Source organism: Halichoerus grypus, chromosome 15 (assembly GCF_964656455.1).
Source record: "Halichoerus grypus chromosome 15, mHalGry1.hap1.1, whole genome shotgun sequence".
In the NCBI taxonomy this organism is placed as follows: Eukaryota; Metazoa; Chordata; class Mammalia; order Carnivora; family Phocidae; genus Halichoerus; species Halichoerus grypus.
Genome location: NC_135726.1, coordinates 46,003,175 through 46,029,235, shown reverse-complemented (window position 1 = coordinate 46,029,235; position 26,061 = coordinate 46,003,175). Strand labels below are relative to the sequence as shown.

At 40.2% G+C, this 26,061-nt stretch overlaps 2 protein-coding genes across 2 annotated transcripts in view; both read right to left on the bottom strand.

Moving 5' to 3' along the window:
* Positions 1–1,996: 1,996 nt before the first annotated feature.
* The window catches only part of LOC118549774 (uncharacterized), a 65,019-nt gene continuing 40,954 nt past the window's right edge, over positions 1,997–26,061 (bottom strand). The window contains 2 exon segments of the mRNA XM_078063349.1: positions 1,997–2,535; positions 2,537–3,619. Coding sequence (XP_077919475.1) covers positions 2,335–2,535; positions 2,537–3,619 — 1,284 coding nt within the window. The 3' untranslated portion in view covers positions 1,997–2,334.
* LOC144378784 (uncharacterized) lies at positions 3,967–23,144 on the bottom strand. Its single transcript, XM_078063491.1, has 4 exons — positions 23,000–23,144; positions 14,467–14,552; positions 12,177–12,303; positions 3,967–4,085 (listed from the first exon to the last, which is right to left on the bottom strand). The coding sequence occupies exons 1-4, from the start codon at positions 23,142–23,144 to the stop codon at positions 3,967–3,969; spliced, it is 477 nt and encodes a 158-aa protein (XP_077919617.1).

Below are 26,061 nucleotides of genomic sequence, written 5' to 3'. Positions count from 1 at the left end.
CATCACATGTAGAAAATATAAGTTATTGTTTTGGGAACTTCTGTTTCAATTGTTCTATCAGTGGTTTTTATTTTACTTTTATTATTATTATTTTATTTTCTTAATTGTTATTTGTGTCCATCATAGTATATGTTTCTTGAAGTGTAGAAGGAAAACATAATCCATACTTTATGTTTAAAATCACTGCAAGCAGGGGCGCCTGGGTTGATCAGTGGGTGAGGCACCTGCCTTTGGCTCAGATCATGATCTCACGTCCTGGGATGGAGCCCCATGTCGGGCTCCCTGCTCAGCAAGGAGTCTGCTTCTCCCTCTTCTTCTCCCCCTCCCCCTGCTCATGCGCGCTCTCTCTCTCTCTCAAATAAATAAATAAAATCTTTTAAAAAAATAAAATGATTGCGTGCACAATCATCTGCTAATTATTTACTTGTTTACTGGATTTTAAATGTTTAAATTATTCTGAAATCTCTGAAAGAAATCAAGTAGGTGGTTTAAGTTGAATTTAAACCTAATCAAGACATTTGAATGGGCTGGAAACATATTATCATTTTTCCCATTTAAAATAATGCAATGTAGACTCTGAGATTTGGGCATCTGAATATATACTATTCAACATATTATCAGGAATGGATTAGATACAGATAACGAGAAAAAGCTGTAGTTGGTAAATTTTGATTTCTCATTTAAGACAGTAACAATTTACATAGTTTTTCTTTTTTTTTAAGATTTTATTTATTTATTTATTTAATTTTTTAAAAAAAGATTTATTTATTTGACAGAGAGAGACACAGTGAGAGAGGGAACACAAGCGGGGGAGTGGGAGAGGGAGAAGCAGGCCTCCCGCGGAGCAGGGAGCCCGATGTGGGGCTCGATCCCAGGACTCTGGGATCATGACCTGAGCCGAAGGCAGACGCTTAACGACTGAGCCACCCAGGCGCCCCAAGATTTTATTTATTTATTTGACAGAGAGAGACACAGCGAGAGAGGGAACACAAGCAGGGGAAGTGGGAGAGGGAGAGGCTTCCCGCAGAGCAGGGAGCCTGATGCGGGGCTCGATCCCAGGACCTTGGGACCATGACCTGAACTGAAGGCAGACGCTTAACGACTGAGCCACCCAGGCGCCCCCATAGTTTTTCTTCTTTTAGTAGTTTTTTTTCTTTTAATGGAGCTACTTGGTTATCATTTTGTTGATATATTATTTTTCCCTTAAAGTAGTAATTAGAAAATGTGGAATAACAACTTCTGCTTTTGGAATTTGCTTTAGAAAAATCACCTCTCCTTGATTTTATAAAAAAGCTCTATAACTCTAAAGGAATTTCTTCTATAATTTGTTTGCAGTATGAATTATCTGGTGCAGCAAAATTTATGAGCTCTAAAATGGAGAGCTTCCTGCCTTTATTATATTCTAAAGCTTCTGTCATAGAATAAATTATCTGGTGTTCAAAAAGCGATAGATGGTAAAAACAAAACAAAAAGGGGGGCACCTGAGTGGCTCAGTTGGTTAAGCATCTGCCTTTGGCTCAGGTCATGATCCCGGGGTCTTGGGATTGAGCCCATCGGGCTCCCCATTCAGCTACACCCCCCATTCACTTGTGCGCATGTGCTCTCTCTCTCAAATAAATAAAATCTAAAACAAAAACAAAAAAGGGAATAGATGGTAATAAAATGCTTACATCTTACTGTACTCAAAAATATTCTTACCATTTGACTTCTCTAATAACATATAATAATGATGATAGTAGCAATAATAACAGATACTGAGTATCCGATACTGTCCAAAGGGAGTTGCATAATCATTTATAATTTAATCAATGTGATATCATTACATTAGTTTACACAAAGAAACTGAGGCACAGAGAGGTTAAGTAACTTCTCCAATTTCATAGGAAATGGTGAAATAGAGGGCGCCTGGGTGGCTCAGTCGTTAAGCGTCTGCCTTCGGCTCAGGTCATGATCCCAGGGTCCTGGGATCGAGTCCCACATCAGGCTCCCTGCTCAGTGGGAAGCCTGCTTCTCCCTCTCCCACTCCCCCTGCTTGTGTTCCTGCTCTCGCTATGTCTCTCTCTGTCAAAAAAATAAATAAAATCTTTAAAAAAAAAAAAAGAAATAGAGATGGTGCTCAATAAAGGATATACTCCAGCATTCCATTCCAAGGTTATAGAGATTCTTAAAAATGTATAATGGGTTCCAGAAGTTATTTCTGCATTCATTAATACAGGCTTTCTAAAAATGAGTTGATTTTGAGCACAAACAAAAGGATGTCCTAAATTCATTACAAACATAATATGGGTTCTCTAACATTCCAGAGGTGTTGAAGACATTAAAGCCTTTCTTATATTAAATCATATTCAAGGCTTTTTCAATTATGAAGCCTCGTATGTTGAGCAAGTTGTGAATGACGTCTAAAGTCTTTACCACATTGAACACACATATAAGGTTTCTCACCAGTATGGATCCTTTGATGTAGAGTAAGTTCTGAGCCACGACTAAAGGCCTTCCCACATTCCTTACATTCATAGGGTTTCTCACCGGAATGAGTTCTTAGATGTTCAGTAAGATGTGAGCCACGAATAAAGGCCTTCCCACATTGCTTACATTCATAGGGTTTTTCACCTCTATGAATTCTCTGGTGTTCACTAAGTTGTGAGCCATAAATAAAAGCCTTGTCACATTCCTTACATTTGTAGGGTTTCTCACCTGTATGAATTCTCTGGTGATATGTAAGTTGTGTGGCACGAAAAAAGGTCTTCCCACATTCCTTACATTCATAATGCTTCTCACCATGAATTTTCTCATGTTGAGTAAGATATGCACCACGAATAAAAGCCTTTCCACACTCCTTACATTCAAAGGGTTTCTCACCTGTATGAATTCTCTGATGTTCACTAAGTTGTTTGCCACAAATAAAGGCCTTCTCACATTCTTTACATTTGTAGGGTTTTTCACCTGTATGAATTCTCTGATGTTGAGTAAGATTAGAATTAGAAATAAAGGCTTTCCCACAGTCTTTGCATTTATAGGGTCTCTCACCTGTATGAACTCTCAGATGGTAAGTTAGTTGTGAGCCACGAAAAAAGGCCTTCCCACATTCTTTACATTCATAGGGTTTCTCACCTGTATGGATTCTCTGATGTTCATTAAGTTGGGAGGCACATAAAAAGGCCTTCCCACATTCTTTACATCTGTAAGGCTTTTCACCAGTATGAACTCTTTGATGATAAGTAAGGTGTGAACCAAGAATAAAGGCCTTTCCACATTCCTTACACTCATAGGGTTTCTCACCACTATGAATTCTCTGATGGTAAGTGAGTTGAGAGCCAAGGATAAAGGACTTCCCACATTCCTTACATTCATAGGGTTTTTCACCACTATGAATTCTCTGATGTAGAGTATACTGTGAACAATAACTAAAGGCTTTTCCACATTTCTTACATTCATATGGTTTCTCTCCTGTATGAACTCTCTGATGTTCAGTGAGCTGTGAACCGCGAATAAAAGCCTTCCCACATGCCTTACACTGGTAAGGTTTTTCATTAGTATGAATTTTCTGATGTTGAATCAGATCAGAACTACGGCCAAAAGCCTTCCCACATTCCATACACTCATAAGGCTTTTCACCATTCTGAATCCTCTGATGTTGAATATAGGCTGGCTTTTTGCTGAAGGTCTTCCTATGTTTCTTAACTTCGGAGTGTTTTTCTTTATTATGGCTTTTCTCATGTTGAGTAAGACATGACAGGTAGTTGAAAGCTTGTTCACATTTCTTACATTTGTACAATTTTTCCTTGGTAGGATTTATCTGATGAAGAATAGGTGACATAGAATGGCTTTGAGTGGCCTTTTCTCCACAGGTTATTTTCATGTGCATGTAAAGTCCTTCCTGACTTTTCTGTTGACCCTCAAACTTTCCTTTGCCCTCCATCGTATCTCTAAGACCATTGTAATCAAGGTTATGACTGATAGGTTTCCTCATACTCTCCCATTGCAGTGATTCCATTTCATAAGCTCCCTTTTCTGGAGATGACTTTTTGGTCTCACAACTGGATTCCAAGTCTGGAAGATAACAAGAAAGCAGATTCCTGCTGCTTCTGTTTACAAGGAGAAATGAAACTTCTGAAGTAAAAATGGTAGAAAAAGTAAAAATTCTTATAAGAACAGAATGGCTTAAACAGTGCTGAAATATTTTGTGCAATTAAAATAAAAGGCACAAGGAGAAAACATAGAATAAGGGGAGTTTATAGGGAGGAAAGTAATTAGAGAAACAGTTTAAGTGTGTGGTTCTTAAACTTTGGAGTGGATTAGAATCCAACCAAGGAAGCTTATAAAATAACAGCAAAAACCATCCCCTGGAAACATTTGATCAAATGTCTGGGTAGATATCCAATCTATGAACAAGTCCTATTACCTCTCCTATTAAAGTTTATCAAGTATCTGACCATATCCACTACTATCGCCCTAGGCCAAACCACCTGTCTCTCACTGTAATAGCCTCTTGACTGGTCTCTGTTCTTTGAACTTGGCCCCTACCCTTTGTTCCTCACATAGAAGCCAGAAGAATTCTTTAAAACTGTAATTCAGGGGTGCCTGGGTGGCTCAGTCGTTAAGCGTCTGCCTTCGGCTCAGGTCATGGTCTCAGGGTCCTGGGATCGAGCCCTGCATCGGGCTCCCTGCTCAGCGGGAAGCCTGCTTCTTCCTCTCCCACTGCCCCTGCTTGTGTTCCTGCTCTCACTATCTCTCTCTCTGTCAAATGAATAAATAAAAAAAAAAATCTTAAAAAAAAAATTTAAAAAATAAAAAAATTAAACTGTAACTCAGGTGCACCTGGGGGGCTCAGTCATTAAGTGTCTGCCTTCGGCTCAGGTCATGATCCCGGGGGTCCTGGGATCCAGCCCCACGTTGGGCTCCCTGCTCAGCGGGAAGCCTGCTTCTCCCTCTCCCACTCCCCCTGCTTGTGTTCCCTCTCTTGCTGTCTCTCTCTGTCAAATAAATAAATAAAATCTTTTTAAAAATGTAATTCAGGGCGCCTGGGTGGCTCAGTCGTTAAGCGTCTGCCTTCGGCTCAGGTCATGATCCCAGGGTCCTGGGATCGAGTCCCACATCGGGCTCCCCGCTCTGCGGGAAGCCTGCTTCTCCCTCTCCCACTCCCCCTGCTTGTGTTCCTGCTCTCGCTATGTCTCTCTCTGTCAAGAAAATAAATAAAATCTTTAAAAAAAATAAAAATAAAAATAAAAATAAAAATAAAAAAATGTAATTCATATCACATTACTCCCCTGCAAAAATCTTCTAAGAGTTTACCATCTCAGAATAATACCCAAAGTCCTTACTTATTAGGGCCCACAAGACCTTACTCTACATGAGTTTGCCCTTCTCTGATGTCATCTCTTACCACTCCTAATTATTCATTCTGTTCTCACCACAATGGCTTCCTTGCTGTTCAAAAATGCCAAGCATGTGCCTCTGTGTTTACCTTTTGGAATGCTCTTTCCCCAGATATCTGCTCTCTCACTTCAGTTGTCTGCTCAAGTGTCACATTATCAAAACACCCAATATGGAACTGCACCTATATTACATTTATTACGAATGGATATACTATTTTATACTTGCATATTGATGCTCAATATTTGTCAGCAACTTTAAAAATGCAAATTTTCCTTCATTTATCAATCTCCCCAGATGCTTCTGGTATAGAAAAAAGTTTGAAAATACAGCTTAAAACCTTTCAATGGTTTACCCCTTCTACTTCAAATAAAATCCAAATTCCTGTTCACGGACTAAAAGCCCCTGAATGATCCATTCCTTGATTACCTTCCGACCTCATTTTGAACCATTACTATCTTCAGAAACAATGCTCTAACCTTACTGGCTTTATTTAAGCTCCTGGAACATATCAAATTCTTTCCCATTTCAGACTCTCACATGCTGTTCCATCTGCGAGAAATGCTCTCTGCCTGGCCAATTCTTTTTTGTCTGAAATGTCCTAACTTAAATGGCAGCTGCTCAGAAAGACTATCCCGGAAAACTCTAATTGAGTCTGTGCTTTATCTTAATCTCTATACTTGTTTCAATTTTTCCAATTCTAGAATTATATTTCATTTGTTTATGTTGGTCTTCCTACTCCTCAAGCTTTACAAGTGTAGAAAAAATATGTCTGTTTATATTCCCCAGAACATAGAAAGCATACACAATATTTTCTTTTTCCCTTTATACATTTTTTCAGGTCTTCCTTCCCAGTACATTCCACTCAAGGCCAAATGTTTTATTTCCCAGAAAAGCATCTCTAAAATATTCTAGAAAGAATGACAAGTTTACACAGTAAAGAAAGTTTTAAGTTATTCTGAACAAAGATGAATAGGTATAACTTAGGGCCCACAAGACCTTACTCTACATGAGTTTGCCCTTCTCTGATGTCATCTCTTACCACTCCTAATTATTCATTCTGTTCTCACCACAATGGCTTCCTTGCTGTTCAAAAATGCCAAGCATGTGCATGAATAGGTATAACTTTTAAATGTAGAAGAACGCTATCCAATATGACTGGAGCATGATGCACAGTCTCTTGACAGCCCTGCACATAGGCTGTAGAATATCACAGAGGATGATATTAAGAAAGAAAATCAACACAAATCAGCAAAATCAAATGTAAATAGTCTTTAGAAATGAATCAGAGGGGCTCCTGAGTGGTGCAGTTGGTTAAACATCTGACTCTTGATTTCAGCTCAGGTCATGATCTCAGGGTTGTGAGACTGAGCCCCCCATCGGGCTCTGCGCTGGGCGTGGACCCTGTTTAAGATTCTCTCTCTCACCCTCTCTTTGCCCCTCCCCTCTCTAAAAATTTTTTTAAAAAAGAAATGAGTCAGAAATCCAAGGAAAACATGCTTTTGCTGAAAAGCAGAAAGAAATTGTAAACAAAAACAAAAACAAAAAAACCCACACAGCTCAGTTTAACATCAACTCATGTCAGCAAAATTTACTGGGATGAGATATCTGGCTTTTACTGTGTTTTTGAAAGAGAAGCACGATATGGTTTACAAAACACTAGGAAAGAACCCAACTGGAATATGGTGATTAAGGGAACAGTGTAAGGGATCAAATAAATCCAGTTTAGACCCAACTGCTCTCCATGTTATAATAACATGATTAAATTGTTATTTTTGTTGTCATTAAATTAATGGAAGAAAAAATGAGAAAACTGAAAAAGAGGTAATGGCTGAAGATGACAAAATGGAGTCTGAAAAGCAGAAGTCATTTGGGGAGACCTCTTTCATTCTTGCCCCCCTCAACTCCTGCTGAACTGATCTACTAAATTGCTCTTGAATCTGTTTCTTATCCCCAATGGCACTAGCAACACTGTGAGAAACCCCAAAGCACCTCTTGTTTGAACCTCTTGTTTGAACAATAACCTACTCAGTCATGTCCTGAGACCCTTTCTTCTAGTCTCCATCTGGCAGTCAAGAATTATATATTAAATATGTAAATTGCATTGTTTCACTGTCCTACTTAAGATTCTTCATTAGCTTGCAAATGCTTTGGGGACAAAATTCAAAGATAAGAAATACATATTATATTATGATCAAATACACAAATATAAAACAAATAGGTCATGAAATTATCTTTGCTACATGGGATGCATTTTGATTTTTAAAAAATTTTCTCTTCTGGGGGCGCCTGGGTGGCTCATTCGTTAAGCGTCTGCCTTCAGCTCAGGTCGTGATCCCAGCGTCCTGGGATCGAGCCCCGCATCGGGCTCCCTGCTCGGCGGGAAGCCTGCTTCTCCCTCTCCCACTCCCCCTGCTTGTGTTCCCTCTCTCGCTGTGTCTCTCTCTGTCAAATAAATAAATAAAATATTAAAAAAAATTTTTTTTTCTCTTCTGTTATTTTCTTTAAGAAACAAAACAAAACCAAAATATTTTTTAAAATGCTGCTCATAACCCACAAGTCATTTTTTTTTCCACAAGTCATTTTTTAAAGATTTATTTATTTATTTTAGAGAGGGAGAAAAGGCATGTGTGCCAAGTGGGAGGAGGGGCAGAGGAAGAGGGAGAGAATTCTCAAGCAGGATCCCACTGAACGCGGATCCCGATGATGTGCCTCCATCCCAGGACCTCAAGATCATGACCAGAGCCAAAATCAAGAGTCAGATGCTTAACCAACTGAGCCACCCAAGCACCTCTACCAAGTCATTTTTATAACCCCTAGAAGGTTCTTCCTGGCCTAGACCCTGCCAGACTCTCCCAAACTCACACCTGGCATCTGTCCCTCACTAGGCTCCAACTATAAGGGCCTTCTTTGAATACCTCATATTACACCAAGCTCCATCCTCCTATGGCCTTCAGTACACTGTTGCCTCTGCCAGGAATGCTCCTTCCCTCTACCCTCAGCCTCCCTACCTGCTTTACATCCTTTCAGGGCTCACCTGAAACTTCACGTCCCTTTGCTATTCCTGAAAAGCTGTCCCCAATCCCAGACTCCAGCAATGCTGCACCTGTAATTCTCTCTTATATTAAGACAGCCACTCCACCCACTACAGCCTACAAGAGAAGCCCCCAGAGCTTTGGATGTTGGTAAGACCTCCATATCCTGCTATTAATGCTGGCTTCTCCCAGGAAGGCTTGACTTCCATCAGCTCTTAGTCCAACAATGCCACTACCCTTAGGTTATAATAGGAAGAAGTACTCATCTTCCCCAGAGAAACTACTCCAGGACCAATCCTGGAATTGGGATACCTGGGTATCCCAATACTCCTGGAAAGCCCTGGTTTCCTGTGTCCTTGTTCAACACTAAGACTCTCATCCTATTCTGGGTCTAGACATCTTTTATTGTGACACAGTATTCTCTTGCACTCTAACCAGTAGGCCTTCAGGAACTTTCTACAAATACTCTGCAACCTCAGCCTCCTTCCCTTCTGTGTGTTCTCTTCACCTCTTGCTCTGTTTGCAACCTTGAGCACACTGCTTCCTCTGAAGTACTATTTTCCTCCACCTCATTCCACCTACCTTCCCCCCACAGTAGACATAATAGACCTTGTTATTTCCAATTATGGCAAGACCCTCAAAATCTCAATTTCGAGTAACCATCCTTTCTGATCACTAACACCCATATTTCCTGATCACTTACTCTTGTACCATCTCTCCAATATTTATCTCCATCTAAAGACTCCTTTGAAATAAAAACAAAACAACCTCTCCTTTGATTCTACGGTTCACCCTGCAGCTCCTATTCATTTACTGTACTCCTTCCTGGTAAAACTTCTCAAAAGAGATGTCTGTTATTTCTTGTCAATAATTTTCCCCCCTTTCTCTCCCACCCTAAGAACTTAACATTTTTGTCATATTTCCTTCTAGGCTTTTTTCCTTGCACTTTTATGCAGTTGAAATAGTACTACATATACAAACTTGAATCATATTTCTTTGTCCTAATTATCATAGCACTATTATTAAAAACTTCTAATACATTTTAAAACTCTATTTGTACTTTTGAGAATTCCTCAAATGGGCCCTCAACACTGCCTGGTGAGTTAAGTCACTGTCCCACAACAGTTTTTATTGTTGGCTTATTTATTCTCTTTTTAATCCTCTACAATCAGGTTGTCATTCCTCTCATTTCCAAACCTACTCTGTCTGGGTCACCAGTACCCTTTGTCTTGCCAAATCCAATAGCCAGGTCTCATCCTTCATCCTCCTTGACCTCATAGCAGCATCTCTCACAGTTAACCGCTCCCTCCTTGTGTTTGTCACTGGCTTCCAGTCCTCTGCATTCCTGATTGCATCCTAGATCATAGGTTACTTAAGTTACTCCTGAATTTCCTTTGCTGGATCATTTTCCTTTTCCTAGCTAAGTGCTGGAATGCCCCATGGTTTAGCCCCTGGACTTCACCTTGACTTCCATCTAGATCAATTCCCTCCATAATCTCATCTAACCCCATAATCCAGAGATTAACCTCATATTTATTCCTCAGTCCTGACTACCATCCTGCAGGCTTTTAAATGCTTATCTAACTTCTCTATTAAGGATATTTAATGGCCATCTCAAATGCATTACTCTTGACTTCCTTCTGCAGGCTTCCAAACTCTGATGCGTCTTTCTATTTCTAATCTTTCAGCAAATCCTGTCAATTTTACCATCAAATATAACCAGACTATAACACATTCTCATCACCTTCACATATTAAACCCCATTCCAAGCCACTATTATCTCTAATGTGGAATCCTGAACTAGTCCTCTAACTGATCTTCCTGCTTTCATTCTTATCCTCATTCTACACAAGCACCCAGGGTGATCTTTAAACAAAGATCCCCTACTCACCTGCACAAAACCCTCCAAGGGCTTCTTATCATGCTTAGAATAAAATCTAATTCCTTGCAATGGCCTATGTGGCCTTATACGACCTGTTCTCTGCCTATTTCTCTGACTTCAGCATTAATTTCCACTTTCACTCTCCTCGTTCTAACCACACAACCTTCCTGCCGATCCTCAAATAAGTGAAGTTCAGCATTTCCTCAGGACCTCTGCACTTCTGTTCCATCTGCCTAAACACACACTTTTTTTTTTTTGGCATGGCTAATTTCATTTAGGCCTCAGTTCAAAATTAGCTCCTTTGGGAGATCATCCCTGATTATCCTAATCTAAGAACACAGCAAGCTCTCAACAAACACTTGCTGGCTGGAGATACCAACTCAATTAAAAAAGAAATAAGAGAATTATCTCTGGAAGAAACCAAAGGTAGTTTCTTCATTAAAACAAAAAGGGAATATGAGAGAGGAAGAGTGGTAAATGTGAGCTGGAAGGGAAGTTCCTTTGGGAACTCATATTGATATCACCTTCCCGCTGAGACCTTAGACTTCCTTCCACAGGCATTTGAAGAGAGAGCTTCACACAAACATCTCAAAGTGCTGCCACGTCACAGACCAGCTGTATTATCAACAAGAGCTGCTCTTATGTGACTAGCTCTTTATTCACCTGAGCTCCTTCTTCTTGTCATGGCTCTCATCACCATCCAGGGGTCCTTCCCTTGCTCCAATAAAGAAAATACATCTGGTTTAGGGATCGAACATCCAGCTTAAAAGAAAAGAAATGGGATATGATCATGGTATGGGAGTCCCAGATTCAAATCCAGTCCATTGGTCATCAAAGAGAGACACTGAAGGAAGTGACAGAGGAAAATGTGAAAGTCTGAAGGATGAGAAATAAGAAAGCATACACAGTGGAGCTGTCTACTTCTGTTATCTAGGATGCAAGGGGAAGTTATTCAAATAATAAATGTGTCTTAAAGCTATCAGTGGAAGGGAGGAAGAGAAGGGACAAAAGCAGGGAAGGAAGGTGTCTTGTTTTGCAGAACCAACAGTTCCAGCCAAGGGGACACCTAAGTAGGTGTTTTACCTGATAGCCCCTTGCTAAGTGTGTCTAGCCCAGTAGCCCCTGATGTGAGTCAGTCTGAGCTGGAAGGGAGCTGAGGACCTGCACAGAAGCCCCCCTGAGCTGACCTGAAGTCACCTTTAGCTCACTGTAATACTGAGATGTACTACATGTTGGGTAATTGAATTTAAATTCTAAAAAATACTACTAAGGGGGTGCCTGGGTGGCTCAGTCGTTAAGCGTCTGCCTTCGGCTCAGGTCATGATCCCAGGGTCCTGGGATCGAGCCCCACATCAGGCTCCCTGCTCCGCAGGAAGCCTGCTTCTCCCTCTCCCACTCCCCCTGCTTGTGTTCCCTCTCGCTGTCTCTCTCTCTGTCAAATAAATAAATAAAATCTTTAAAAAAAAATACTACTAAGATCTCTTCCTATGAGTAGAGTTTTGTGCCATTTTTTGAACATACAATGTACACACTGGCATGCTGAAATGCTGGACATGTGCAACTGGACCAGAAGTGCCCATATGAGCTCCCTGCCCCTGCGCCCTGCATAAAAACTTCCTATACTAACCCCACAGGGAGACAATGCTTTCAGAACGATCTCCTGGTTTCCTTACTTGTAACAAGTAATAAAAAGTTCTTTACTTTCAACATTTCCTTGGATTGTGTGCAATTTGGTGCACAACAAGCAGTGAACTACTCGAGTTCGGTTACATTTCTATCTCCAAAAAACTCAAACCTTTCCTTAGGGAATAAAAACCAGAAAATCATAATGACACAGGCAGAAAATATGGGAGACAAGTTCTGAGTATTGTAGGAGATGATCTTACCCAGGGAGACCAGGTTGCTGTAGTTCTCCAACATCACATCCCTGTACAAGGCCCTCTGAGTGGAGTTAAGGCATTCCCACTCCTCCTGAGAGAAGTCGATGGCCACGTCCTTGAAAGTCACCAACCACTGAAACAAGTCCATTTATTATTGGTGAAAATATGACAATGACTCCGAGGTAAAAAGAGGAGGGCATGAAGGAAGGGGATGACACAGTAAATAGGTCATGGCTGAACACCTTGTAACATTAAAGGAAATTAGGTGCCTGAACTATAGTGTCAACATGATCCATGATCACTCCTATTGCTAGAGAGGAAGATAAAATTTCCTATGTAAAATAGGATAATTCTATTATCCAGAAAAATCCAGGAATACAAAAGGCCAGATGAATGTAGCTCTCTAATTAAATGAAATGGTATATGCAGTCACACAGAATATTAAGCTTTCAAAATTCTCAAAAAACAGTAATTCTCAATAAATATGAGTTCTTTTTTTTTTTTTTTCTCAAAGATTTTATTTATTTATTTGAGACAGAGAGAATGAGAGAGAGAGAGTACATGAGAGGGGGGAGGGTCAGAGGGAGAAGCAGGCTCCCCGCCGAGCAGGGAGCCCGATGCGGGACTCGATCCAGGGACTCCAGGATCATGACCTGAGCCGAAGGCAGCCGCCCAACCAACTGAGCCACCCAGGCGCCCAGTATGAGTTCTTTCCTTCTCTTCTCCCCTTGAAGAAAAATGTAAACAAATTTAGTGACATGTTTCCAAATAATTTTTAATAAATCTCTAGGCTAAACATAGAATTTGGGGCAGGTGCCTGGGTGGCTCAGTCAGTTAAGCTCAAGTCATGATCCCAGGGTCCTGGGATCGAGCCCTTCTATGGCGTTCCCCGCTTGGCAGGGAGTCTGCTTGGGATTCTCTCTCTCCCTCTCCTTCTGCCCCTCCTCCCACTCACACACACACACACACACACTCTCTCTCTCTAAACAAATAAATAAATAAATAAAATCTTTTTTAAAAAAAGAATTTTTTGAAGATTCAAATTCTTCAAGTCACAATATTATGTCACAGAATATAATTGATATTTCCATTTTATGGATGAAATGATCTGCTTATTTGGGAGTATTTCAATTAAGTTCTCTAATGTCTTTGAGCCCTAAGAATCTACAGTTTTCAAGAGAGTAGGCATTTGGCAGATTTTATTTCTACCTCCTTTTGTGCAAGCTGATGGATGCCAATCTAGGTGCTATAGGAATCACAGACACATTCTGGCCAACTCCAAGGTAAACCTGACTGCTGATCATCCTCTCATTGGTTCCTGGGCAAGAGGTTGTGGTACATGGAATAACAGCCCCCCAAAGATGTCCACATCTGAATCCCTGAACCTTTGAATATGTAACCTTATATGACAAATGCAGATGTGATTAGGATCTTTAGATGGATAGATTATCCTGGATTATCTGGTTGGGCCCAATGTAACCATAAGGGTATTTTAAGTAACAGAGGCAGACAGAAGAGTCAGAGAAGGAGATGTGATAATGAAAGCAGAAGTCAGAATGATGATTGCTGGCTCTGAAAATGGAAGGGAGCCATGAGCCAAGGAATGTGGGCAGCCTACAGCAGCTGGAAAAATGCAAGCAAATAGATTCTCCTCTAGAACCTCCAGAAGAACACAGACCTACCAACACCTTGATTTTAGCCTGTAAAACCAATTTCAGACTTTGACCTCCAGAAGTATAGATAATAAACTTGGGTTGTTTTAAGTCACTAAGTTTGTAATAATTTGTTACAGCATCAACAGGAAACTATACAAGAGGCAAGATCTCTTCCTTCTCAGACTTTAGTTCCCCACCCAATCTTAAAAGCCTCGCAGAAAATGTCATCACACACTGAGACTTGGAACATCCAGCAGAAATGCTGTCACTTCCAAGTGGGAAACCTAGGTTTGTAGAGATCAGTTTGTTATGGGTCCCCTGTAACTACCTCACCAAACCGTTATACTAACACTGCTCTTAAGGGGAGACATTTCTGCTTCCTTAGGGCTCCTGGCAGAAGACTGTGCATATAAAATATGTAGAATGAGCTGGAAAAAACACCTAAACACTGTCTGGTGAGGGGAAAAGCATTTAGAGAATGGAGCTCTTTGCTAGGATCAGTCACTGGAATGGGAAAAATTGGGGAGCGGTTCCCTTAGGCAACTAAGGCAGGTAGGAAATTTGGGGATAAATAAATCTGGTGTTCACATCACACAACAAATGATTGTGCTCGAAGGAGGAAAAATGAAATAGCAACTCACATGGGGCATGTTTTTTAGAACTGTCAGGACTGATCGGTTTTCTGGGTTCTTCTCCTGGAGATGTGCAGAGTCCAAAGAAGGCAGAGCTAGAGACGGAAAAAGAAGCCATGAGGTCAGGATTGCCTCAGAGCCCACAGAATAAGCACCTTGGAACTACTTTTATTTCACATCTTTGAGGGAGTTTGGAAAAATCTTAGCCTTCCTTCAAATCCAATGGAACACAGCTGTGGCAGAAGGAATTCATGCCAGATTTTCCCTTAATCCCCATGATCCTTAACAGGACCTCAGAGGGTGCCAGTTTTCCAGGGTATCTCACACCTTTAGTATAGGGGCATACCTAGGAAGCCCTGGGGAGCACAGCTTCCCCAGGTATCCCTCCCCAACACATACATACAAGTATGAAGTGAGATGCTTTGCTCTCACAGCTTAAGGGGTCAATCCCATAAGGCTGCTCCTCACTCCAGAAGCCAAACTGAAATCCTTGGCCATCAGTACTTCTGACCAACCAGCCATAAACTGGGGGCTCCCACAATCTCCTCCTAGGTTTTATACTTTGTTAGGATGGCTCACATAACTCAGGAAGGTACTCTGCTTACATTTATGAATTTATTATAAAGGATACAACTCTGGAACAGCCAAATGGAAAAGATGCATAGGACAAGGTATTGGCAGGGGGAATGCTTGGAGCTTTCCATGCCCTCTCTGGGAATGCCAACTTCACAACAGCTCAATGTGTTCACCAACCCAGAAGCTCATCGAATCTCCTAGTGCAAGAGTTTGTATGGCCCTTGACCTCCGGTGTCACCCACCCCTTTCCTGGAGGTCAGTGGATGGGTTGGAAAGTTCCAATCCTCTAATCACTTAGTCTTTCTGGTAACCCCAACCCCATTCTGAGACTATCTAGGGGCCCACCCTAGCCACTTCATTAGCATAAATTCAGGGGCTTGTTATGAAAAATGAAAGACACTCCTATCACTCAGAAAATTCCAAGGGTGTTAGGAGCTCTGTGCCAAGAAATGGGGATAAAAACCAAATATATTATTATATCACAAATACTACTGCAAAATTTGACATACCAGCAAACAAAAATCCAACAGCATGTTAAAAAAACAATCATAATTAAGTGGGACTTTCTCTGTAATAAAAAGATGGTTTGATATTAGAATGTCCACTTATATAATCCACGATATTAATCGTTGTAAGGAAGAAAATCATACTATCTTCATAAATGCCAAAAAAATTTCATAAAATTTACCATCCATTCCTGATAAGAACACAAGAAATAGGAATTGATGACTATTTTAATGATAGTCGGGAAAACTGACATGAATGGAGCCATTTTAAAATGAAGCTAGATGGACCACTCCAGAGAAACTGCCTTATGCCTCTCCGTTTGAACTGGGTCAAAACCTGTAGACTGGGCAAAACAGCAACTGTTTCAGGCAACTGCTTGAAATGTCAGCAGGAGAACAGATCCTGATCATAAGACTGACGGTTGTGGACTTTCTGAAGAAATAATCAGTAGTCAATCAGTGTATAACCAAGAGTAGTTTAGCTTTTTTTTTTTTTCTCTTAACTCATGTTAAAAAAAAAAAAAATCCTTCCTTTTACTCTACAAGTGGGACACTATTTGGTTTCTATCTGAATCTGCACTCCCTGAATTGAAAATTTTTTATCCTAATAAATGCTCATTTGCCTCTCATGGCAGCACTCTATTTCCAGGTTTACAGTAGAAACAAGGAAAGAATACCCACTACTCTATCACTTATCATTGTATTAGCTATATTAGTCAATATAAAAAGGCAAGAGAAATCAACAAGAGCAACAAGAATAACAAAAGAATAGGCAAACTCCCTCTATGAGATATGACAGCATGCCTAAAAACCCCATGAGTGCAATGAAAGAAAAAAAAAAACAACTTAGTAAATTAGCAGGATATAAAATTGGCATGAAAAGAAATGACTTTTATATATAAAACAATAATCACACAGAAAATATAATAAAGAAAAGCTACAAAAAGGATGAAATACCTAGGCCCAAGTTTGACAAGAAATGTATAAAACCTGCAAGAAGAAAAGCTTGAAATACTCCTGAAAGACCTAAAAATAGATTTGAACAAATGGTTAGAACAGCATTTCTCAACATCTTTTTCCATCACTGCCCCTCTGAAGAGCCACTTTATTTATTTTTAAAGATTTTATTTATTTCTTTGACAGAGAGAGACACAGCGAGAGAGGGAACACAAGCAGGGGGAGTGGGAGAGGGAGAAACAGACTCCCCTCTGAGCAGGAAGCCCGATGCGGGGCTCGATCCCAGGACCCTGGGATCATGACCTGAGCCGAAGGCAGATGCTTAACGACTGAGCCACCCAGGCGCCCCTGAAGAGCCATTTTAGACACTTTTTTTTCCTAACTGTCCCCCTCTACCATGAAATTTTAATAGGACAGATATACTATAGTATATGCATTTATGTAAGTATATAATATAAACAGTGTAATCAAATTTTTAACATATCATTCAAAACCATTCTTTTCTATAAAAAAGTAAAACAACTGAAAAATTAATTTCTTAAAAATTATTTTTAGTGAACTTAACTTTTACTAGATAGAAGAAACTTTTAACTAGTTGATCTTCATTCCCATACTGTCAACATTTTAACTTCTCACCATTTGATGTAATTGATGGGTTTCACAATGTTAAATTTTACCCAAGATCTATGATCCTGAAAAATAGCCACGATGAGAGATACCCCCTCAATCTTTATGGACTAGGACACAGCTGAATGAAATCAATCTCCCTTCCCCATATAACTTAGATAAGACTGGAAGATGACCCCTCCCCCCCTTTTTAACATACAAGGCCAGGCAGAGCCTCCAAATGGCCATTCTTTGTCTCATAAATGACTAGATGAGCTGTTGGACCCCACTGACTAATCTGGACAAAATGCGTGATAACTTCACTTGACCAAACTTTAGTCAGACTTCTCTCCTTCTTCCAGGCCCTTGAACTTTGGCCTACCCTGTATTCTGTGCCAGCATAGGAATACAAACAACCCTCTTAACAATGACTCAAGGCGCTCCCCAGCTGACTGCAGAGAACACAATCTACACAACTGACCACCCACTCATCCCACGCTGCCACATCCACTTCTTTCTGGCCTTGTTTACCCTCCTTATAAAAGAAAATTCTTTTCTGCCTGACCTTTTAAATGCCTGCAGGTCTTATGGATGGAATGTTCTCCCAATTACAAGTCTTCCTTCCCTCACTGCAGTGATCCTTTGGATAAAGTCATTCCTTAGCTAAGTCCAAATTTGTCTCTTATGAGACATGTTGAATAACTTTATAGAATAATAAAACATTCTTTTTATTTAATCCTCAAATACCAAGTCAAACACAGAAGCATGATCAAACATAAACAACATCCACATGGCAGCCAATGGGCCCATGCAAGGCCACCTCTTGCGATACAACTTCAAGATTGAGCAATCATTTGAGAGAAAGGTCTCCATTTACAGCCACCTATTTGCCACAGGAACACTGATCTTTTTTGGTAGCGTTTACCTTGCATACATATATCTTCTGTGACCTCAGTGTTGGTGCTGTTCACGTGATACCCAAGAAATGCCAGTGAGAGAGTAAATAATGAGGAGTAAGATTTTGTTGGCTAAACTGAGTTTTGGAGAGTCACAAACCATTACTGTATGTATCTAAGATTTCTTCACTCCACCCCTGCCCAACACCAATTTTCAACCCCTAGAAGGCAGGATCACCCTTACTGAGAATACATGGGCTAAACCAATATATTATAATGAGGTTAATTCTCTGAACATGGATAGGATATTTGATATATAAATTAAAATATAAGTTAAATATGATCCCAATAAAAATACTAACAAGTATGGTGGTAGACACAAATTTAAATTCATTTTTTTAAAAGATTTTATTTATTTGACAGAGAGAGACACAGCGAGAGAGGGAACACAAGCAGGGGGAGTAGGAGAGGGAGAAGCCGACTTCCCGCCGAGCAGGGAGCCCGATGTGGGGCTCGATCCCAGGACTCTGGGATCATGACCCGAGCAGAAGACAGACGCTTAACGACTGAGCCACCCAGGCACCCCCAAATTTAAATTCATTAAGCAAGAAAATTAAAAAAGCAAGAATAGCCAGAAAATGCCTAGAAAAAGAAGAGAACAGAGATTTAAGAGATGTTATAAAGTCTCTGTCACTAAAATACTGGTTACTGGCACCTGAATAGACATTCAGATTAATGGAATTGTAGAACCTTTGATCTCTAAGGAAAAACTGATTATTTAATAAATGTTATTGAAAAAAGTAAAATTGGATCCACATTTTATACCACATACCAGGATTAACTCCAAATGGATAAGAGATCTACATATTAAAAACTGAAATCATAAAAATGCCAGTCTCAGTTCATTTGGCTGCTATAACAAAATACCACAGACCAGGCAGCTTATAAACAACAGAAATTTATTTCTCACAGCTCTGGAGGCTGGAAGTCCAAGATCAGGGAGTCACCTTGGCCAAATGCCAGGGCCCTCTTCTTGGTCACACTTACTGTATCCTCACTGGGCTTCTTTTATAAAGGCACTAATCACATTCACGAGGAATTTACTCTCATTATCTCATTACCACCCAAAGGTTCCACCTCCAAATACTATCATTTTGGGCATTAGGATTTCAACATATGAGTTTTTTGGGGAGGGTCAAACATTCAGCCCAAAGGCATGCTAAAAGAAAAAAATGGTTGAGTTCCTTTTAGGTTGAGAGGAGAAAAGCCTTTCTATTTCTTACAATCAAATGAATACATTTTACTATATTTAAAAATTGCCCAGATAAAAGAACACAAACACAAATAACAAATTGGGAGATTACCTGCAACCTAAAAAAAAAAAAAAAAAAAAGTGACCTTCCTAAGACCAAAAGAGCTTCACTTTGAAAATCAAGATAAAGATTAAAAATCATTATTAAAAAGGACAAAACAGGGGTGCCTGGGTGGCTCAGTTGGTTAAGCATCTGCCTTCAGCTCAGGTCATGATCCCAGAGTCCTGGGATCGAGCCCTGCATTGGGCTCCCTGCTCAGCGGGGAGTCTGTTTCTCCCTCTGCCTCTCCCCCTGCTCATGTTGGCATGCTCCCTTCTCTCTCTCTGAAATAAATAAAATCTTTTAAAAAAAGGACAAAACTAAAAAAGACAATTCATAAAAAAGGAAGCCCATGTTCAACCTCATTTATATAAGAGAAACCTAAATTGAAACTAAATTGAGAAGACTTCTAATTCCAATGATGATTAAGATCCTCCTGGACTTGGGGCGCCTGGGTGGCTCAGGTCATGATCCCAGGGTCCTGGGATCGAGCCCCACATCAGGCTCCCTGCTCCGCGGGAAACCTGCTTCTCCCTCTCCCCCTGCTTGTGTTCCCTCTCTCGCTGTGTCTCTGTCAAATAAATAAAATAAGATCTTAAAAAAAAAAAGATCCTCCTGGACTAACTTCCCTACAGAAAGTACTATCAATGTAGACAATAAAAAACGCAGCCAACTGCAGTTACTGGGGAATGAACTGAAGCACCCACCTTTCCTGCCAAAAATCCGTAATTTGAATCCGATCAGGAAGAAACATCGAAGACATGCAAACTGAAGAACAATCTGCAAAATAACTGACCTGTACTCTTCAAAAATGTCAAGATAATGACCAAAAAAGGCCCAGGAATTGTTTCAGATTAAAGAAGACTAAAGAGATGTGATAACTGAATGAAATGTTTGATCCTAGATATGATTCTGGAATGGAGCCCAGATCAGCGGAAAGCAAGCTATGAAGGACAGTACTGGGACAACTAGTGAAATTTTTCTATGAATTCTGAATTAAATAATTATTATATCTATGTTACATTTCCTGATTTTAATAAATGAACTACAGTGATAGTCCTTGTACTTAGAAAAAGACACTGATGTATTTTTATGGATAAAGGAACATGATATCTGAAAATTACTACCAAATGGTTCAGAAAAAAAAGTACATATGTAGAAGGAAAGAGCAAACAAAAAACTAAGTGTTAATAACTGGTAAATCTGTAAGGGCATAGGAGAGTTCATTCTATTATTTTGGGGGGCAACTTTTCTGTAAGTGTAATGTATCAAAATAAAATTTAAAAAAAATCAATGTTATGAGAAGAACATTTACACTTGATTAAGAGATGAAAGGGACATAACCAAATATAACACATGAACCTTAAATATAGAAAATATGATAACCAAAATAAATTTAAATACATTCCCTATCTTGATAGATAGTTCTAACAGTGCTATTGTTGCTTTGAAATCTTTACAAGTATATTTTAGAGTAAAACAAATGAATTATATTATACCTTCTTCTATTAATAGGTGAAAAAGGAAAGGGAACCTTATAAAAGGATTAAGTGGACAGCACTTGAACAGTGATCAATATGGCATCACCAGAAGTGGGACACCAGACTTTAAAAGCCCCAGGATGTGATGAATAGGAAGTACACAGCACCAACTATGAATTATTTTTGCCCGAAAATGTGGTTTATGCAAAATATGATCTGAATTTGATCAAGCCCCTAGATCTAACTACTCGTTTACAGAAATATGGGGCATTGGGGAACAAATTATATGACACCACAAGGTAGCAATTAGCCAAAAGCAGAATGTAGAATAATCTATAAACAACCTAGTTTTTTACAAAACAGTGATACCTATTAAAATACAACAAAAGCAAAAAATAGAAGGGAAACTGTTGTAAAGAAATTTAAGAGGCTTGGCAACTGAATGCACTGTGTAGACCTTATCTGGACCATGATTTGAACAAATCAATTGTAAAAACCTATCTTTGAAAGAACTGGAGAAACCCGAATATGTACTGCATATATGCTATTATGGAATTACTGTTAGTTTTTAAAGTTGGGATAACATCATGGTGATTATCTAAAAATGATATTCTTTTTGGTTACATATGCATACATATGGATAAAATTATGTAAATTCTTGAAATGCTACAGAAAAAAGGAGGAAGGATAGATATAAGGATATTTGCAAATGTTTTAAATTATAGCTGGGTGTTGAGCACATTGGGGTTCATATTATTTTCTTCTATGCTTGAAAATTTCCATAATAAAGTTAAAATAAAAATCTTCAAATTTCCAGGGGCGCCTGGGTGGCTCAGTTGGTTAAGCGACTGCCTTCGGCTCAGGTCATGATCCTGGAGTCCCTGGATCGAGTCCCGCATCGGGCTCCCTGCTTGGCAGGGAGTCTGCTTCTCCCTCTGACCCTCCCCCCTCTCATGTACTCGCTCTCTCTCATTCTCTCTCTCTCAAATAAAAATAAATAAAATCTTTAAAAAAAAAAAAAAAAAATCTTCAAATTTCCTCCAGAGGGTATAATTCTCTCTCATCAAAAATCAGGCCAGAAAGGGCTGATTTGTCATTGACTGGAAAGGAGAGGTGTAGTGTGGTTGGAGAATGGAGTATGCTCATCCCTGCAGCGCCATCATTTCTGGGGATAGCGATGCCTAACGACCAGTCACTGAATGGCTGGTTCCTCCTTAAGATGTTTGTGGCTGGAGGTAGCAACATCTTGAAAAATAGTAAACTTGAGGGAAGAAAGAAAATGACAACTTATTTTAGGCAAGCTTTTTAGACGTGCAAGATTCTTTTTCCTTCCCTGTGTGGCTCTGTTGGAAAAGGAAAACGGAGAAAACAATCACAGGATATTAAGCCTTTTTCAGAGCCAACAAAACAATTTAGGAGCATCTCCCAGAACAACTTCAAGACAGAGAAAGGGATTGGTTTTCCCCACAGGGCTCTCAAAGTAGAACGGGGCATCCTATTATGCTGGTCTTCTCCCTTCTTAGGGCACTTCCAGGTGTAAATCCTCATTATAGGGGCAGCTTCAAAATAGGCACGTTCTCTCTGCATAGTGAAGTGAAGGAATTACAGCAGCTGGAACCGCGCGATTCTCAACGGGCTCTGTCCCTGTCACACGGGGGCTAAAGTACTCAGGCGCGAAGGATCCCAGCTGCCAAAAGCAGTAGATGATGGCAGGTGAGCCCATCGTGCCGCCACAGAAGCGGACACACACACATCCCGCGCGGTGGAACGTTAAGGGTAACATATTCCTAATACCCTCCTCCCGGAACCAAAGTCACGGTGCCGAGTTTGCCAGCGGGAAAGGGGTGCCAAGTGCACTCCACTATCACCGGCGCGGAGGAACAAAACTAATAGCGCCACGCCCCTGCTCGGAACCGAAGTGACGGTGCCGATACTGCCGGCGGAGAAGGGCACAGGCATCCCGCAACGGCAAGGCCGACTTCCGTAAGGAATTAACCTGGAGCGCTACGACTTAGGAGAAACGTAGTCCAGAGCCGGGGTCGCCCCGATTCCTGTCAGCACCGAGCCCGGGCCGGCATAACGGTATTCCCAGCACCACATGGGAACTTTTTTTCTGGGTTCCCCAAACCATATGCGGCGTGCGGGTCCCAGGGAGGCGGTCCACTCACCTGGCCGCTGCAGACTGGATCCTTGCATCAAGACGTAACGGAATGAGCGTACGAGATGGCGCAGGGACGCGGTGGCCTCCGGGAAATGTAGTAAAAAAATGTGACCCCAGTTCGATCCAACAGAATACAGAGGCCGTAGCCACATTGTGCGGCCCGGAATCGGGCGCGCCTTGAGTCTCCTTTGCTCCAGTGGGGGATCTCGCGCTACTAAGGTGTGAGCCGACCTATTTCCTTTACTCGAGTGACCCTAGAAAATCCCAAGGAGGTTACCAGAAGCTGGGTCTTGTAGTGATGCCGTCAGAGAAATGTAGTCCAGGGCTGAGAAAGCTGCAGAAGGCCAGGAGGTAGGGTCCGGATTTCTCAGACAGGAGCTCTGGCTCAGACGCAGTAGTTGTGACTACCAGGTTTCTGCTCAAGAGGCATCGGGGGTTTGACGCTTACCTCGCGGTCGCGTGTTTGTATCCAAGTGTCCTCTGCAAGGGAAGCGAGGACTGCGGGCAGTGTGCCGTGTGTCCGATTGTGTTTGAAACTGTGAGAGGGATATTAGTGGATAAGCGTGTGATCCATTCGGGGTTATGTGAGAGCGTCTCGGACGGTGTGAGTATAAGGGTGATGTCTGGGATTGATCAGACAGTCTGCAACTAAGTATTTTATAACTTATAACAAAGAAACCTTTTCTTCGCGTGGTTATGAATTTTGAATTAGACTTGTTAAATGAATGATACGTTGAGAGCTCACCTGTAGCAGTGAATGTGGGAAAAGAAGTGTATGCAGCACTGTGTAATAGTGGTATCTCTAAGCTTCTGTTTCCTCACCTGTAAAATGAGTTTAACATTTGTGTAACGTTTTGGAGCACTGCTGTCCAATAGAACTTTCTGCAAAACTCGGTTCCGTGTTCTGTATCTGCACTGTCCAGAACAGTAGCCACTAGCCACTTATGGCTGTTGAGCCTCTTAAATATGGTTAGTTTGACTGAAGAATGAATTAGTGATTTTGTTTAATTTTAATACATTTAAATTTAAGCAGTTATATGTGGCGACCTAAATTGAACACAGCAGTCTGCAGTATCAATTTCCTTTCAAGATTTAGAGGGGGAGAATACTTAACTAATTTCATCTAGCAAATAATTTGAAAAAATGAGTTTTATAGTGAAATGAAGAGGGATGGGGGTGCCTGGGTGGCTCAATCGGTTAAGTGTCCGACTTCAGCTCGGGTCATGATCTCAGGGTCCTGGTATCGAGCCGCATATGGGGCTCCCTGCCCAGCGGGGAGTCTGCTTCTCCCACTCCCTCTGCCCTGCTTGTGCTTTCTCTCTCTCTCAAATAAATAAATACATAAAATCTTTATTTAAAAAAGAGAGAGATAAAAAAATGTGAATTCAGTCTTAATCTTTTTTTTAGTGGAATAATTTAGAGGAAGTCCATAAATATTACATATACATCTCCATGATTTTTGCATGCACAGGCAATCACCACACACAGATCAAGATGGAGAACATTTATTTCCAAGATGCCAGAATGTTCCCTTGTAAACATTGACTCCGCTCAGAAGTGACCATTATTTGGACTTCTAACACCATGGATTACTTTTGTGTATTCTTGAACTTCATTTGAATGCAATCAGTGTAATGATATGTGTCTGGCATGTTTTTGTCAACATTAAGACTCTGAGATGAGTCCTTATTATTGAATGTAGCAAAAATTTCTTTAGCCAGCTAGTAAATATTTTAGGTTTTGTGTGCCAGATGTTCTCTGTCACACCTACTCAACCCTGCTATTCCAGCATGAAAGCAACCATAGACAATATGTAAACAAGTGAGTGTGGCTGTATTCCAATAAAACTTTATTTATGGACACTGAAATTTGAATTTCATATAATTTTTACATATTGCAAAATACTCTTATTTTTATTTTTTCAACCATTTAAAAATGTAAAACTTTTCTTAGGTCATTGGCCATATCAAAACAGGTGATGGGCCATATTTTGTCTGCTGGCTCAGTACTCTAAATCATGCTACAATCTATTCATTCTATATTAATAGATATTTGTGTGGGTTTTCAGTTTCTTCTTATAAATAAATCTATGATCAATCTTATATATTTTGGTAGACATAGCATTCATTTCTATTAGGAATCCAAAGTGGAATAGGTGGCTCATAAAGTAGGTTTATATTTATCTGTGGAGATACTACCAAATCATTTTCCAAAGTTGTGTCAATTTACACTTGTATCAGTAATGTAAAGGGTTCCAGTTGCTCCATATCCTTTTAAGTACTTGGTATTATCAGCCTTTTTAATTTACAATACTAGTAGGTGGGTAGTGGTATCTCAGAGTGATTTTAATCTGTTCCCTGATGAATGCTCACTTCAGCATCCTTTCATGTGCCAATAACTTGAATAACGTCTCTGTTGAACTGCCTGTGTGACTTTTGACTATTTTATTAAAATCAGTTTGTGGGGTTTTTTTTCTATTTATTCATAGGTATTTGTACATACTAGGGTATGAGGTCTTTGTAGGATATATGTACTGTAGGTATCTTTTCCAGGCTATGGCTTGCCTTTTCACTCTGTCTTTTGAAAAACAGATGCTTTTAATTTAAATGAAGTTCAGTTTATTAATATTTTACTTATCGTTGATGTCTCATTCTATTTAAAAACTTTGCCCACCACAAGGACCTGAAGATATTCTATTTTTCTTCTGCTTATTCTTTCCTGTTTTGTCAAAGATTAATTGACCATAAAGTTATGTTTTTTTTTCTGGGTTTTCTATTCTGTTCTATTGATCTATGTGTCTATTTTTGTGCCAGTACCATACTATTTTGAATACTACAGCTTTGTAATATAATTTGAAATCTGGAATTGTGATACCTCCAGTTTTGTTTTTGTTTTTTTTTTTGTTGTTGTTCAAGATTGCTTTAGACATTCAGGGCCTTCTTTTTTTTTTTTTAAGATTTTTTTTTTTTTATTTGAGAGAGACAGAGAGAGAGCACGAGTAGGGGGAAGGTCAGAGGGAGAGGGAGAAGCAGACTCCCACTGAGCAGGGAGCCCGCTGTGGGGCTTGAT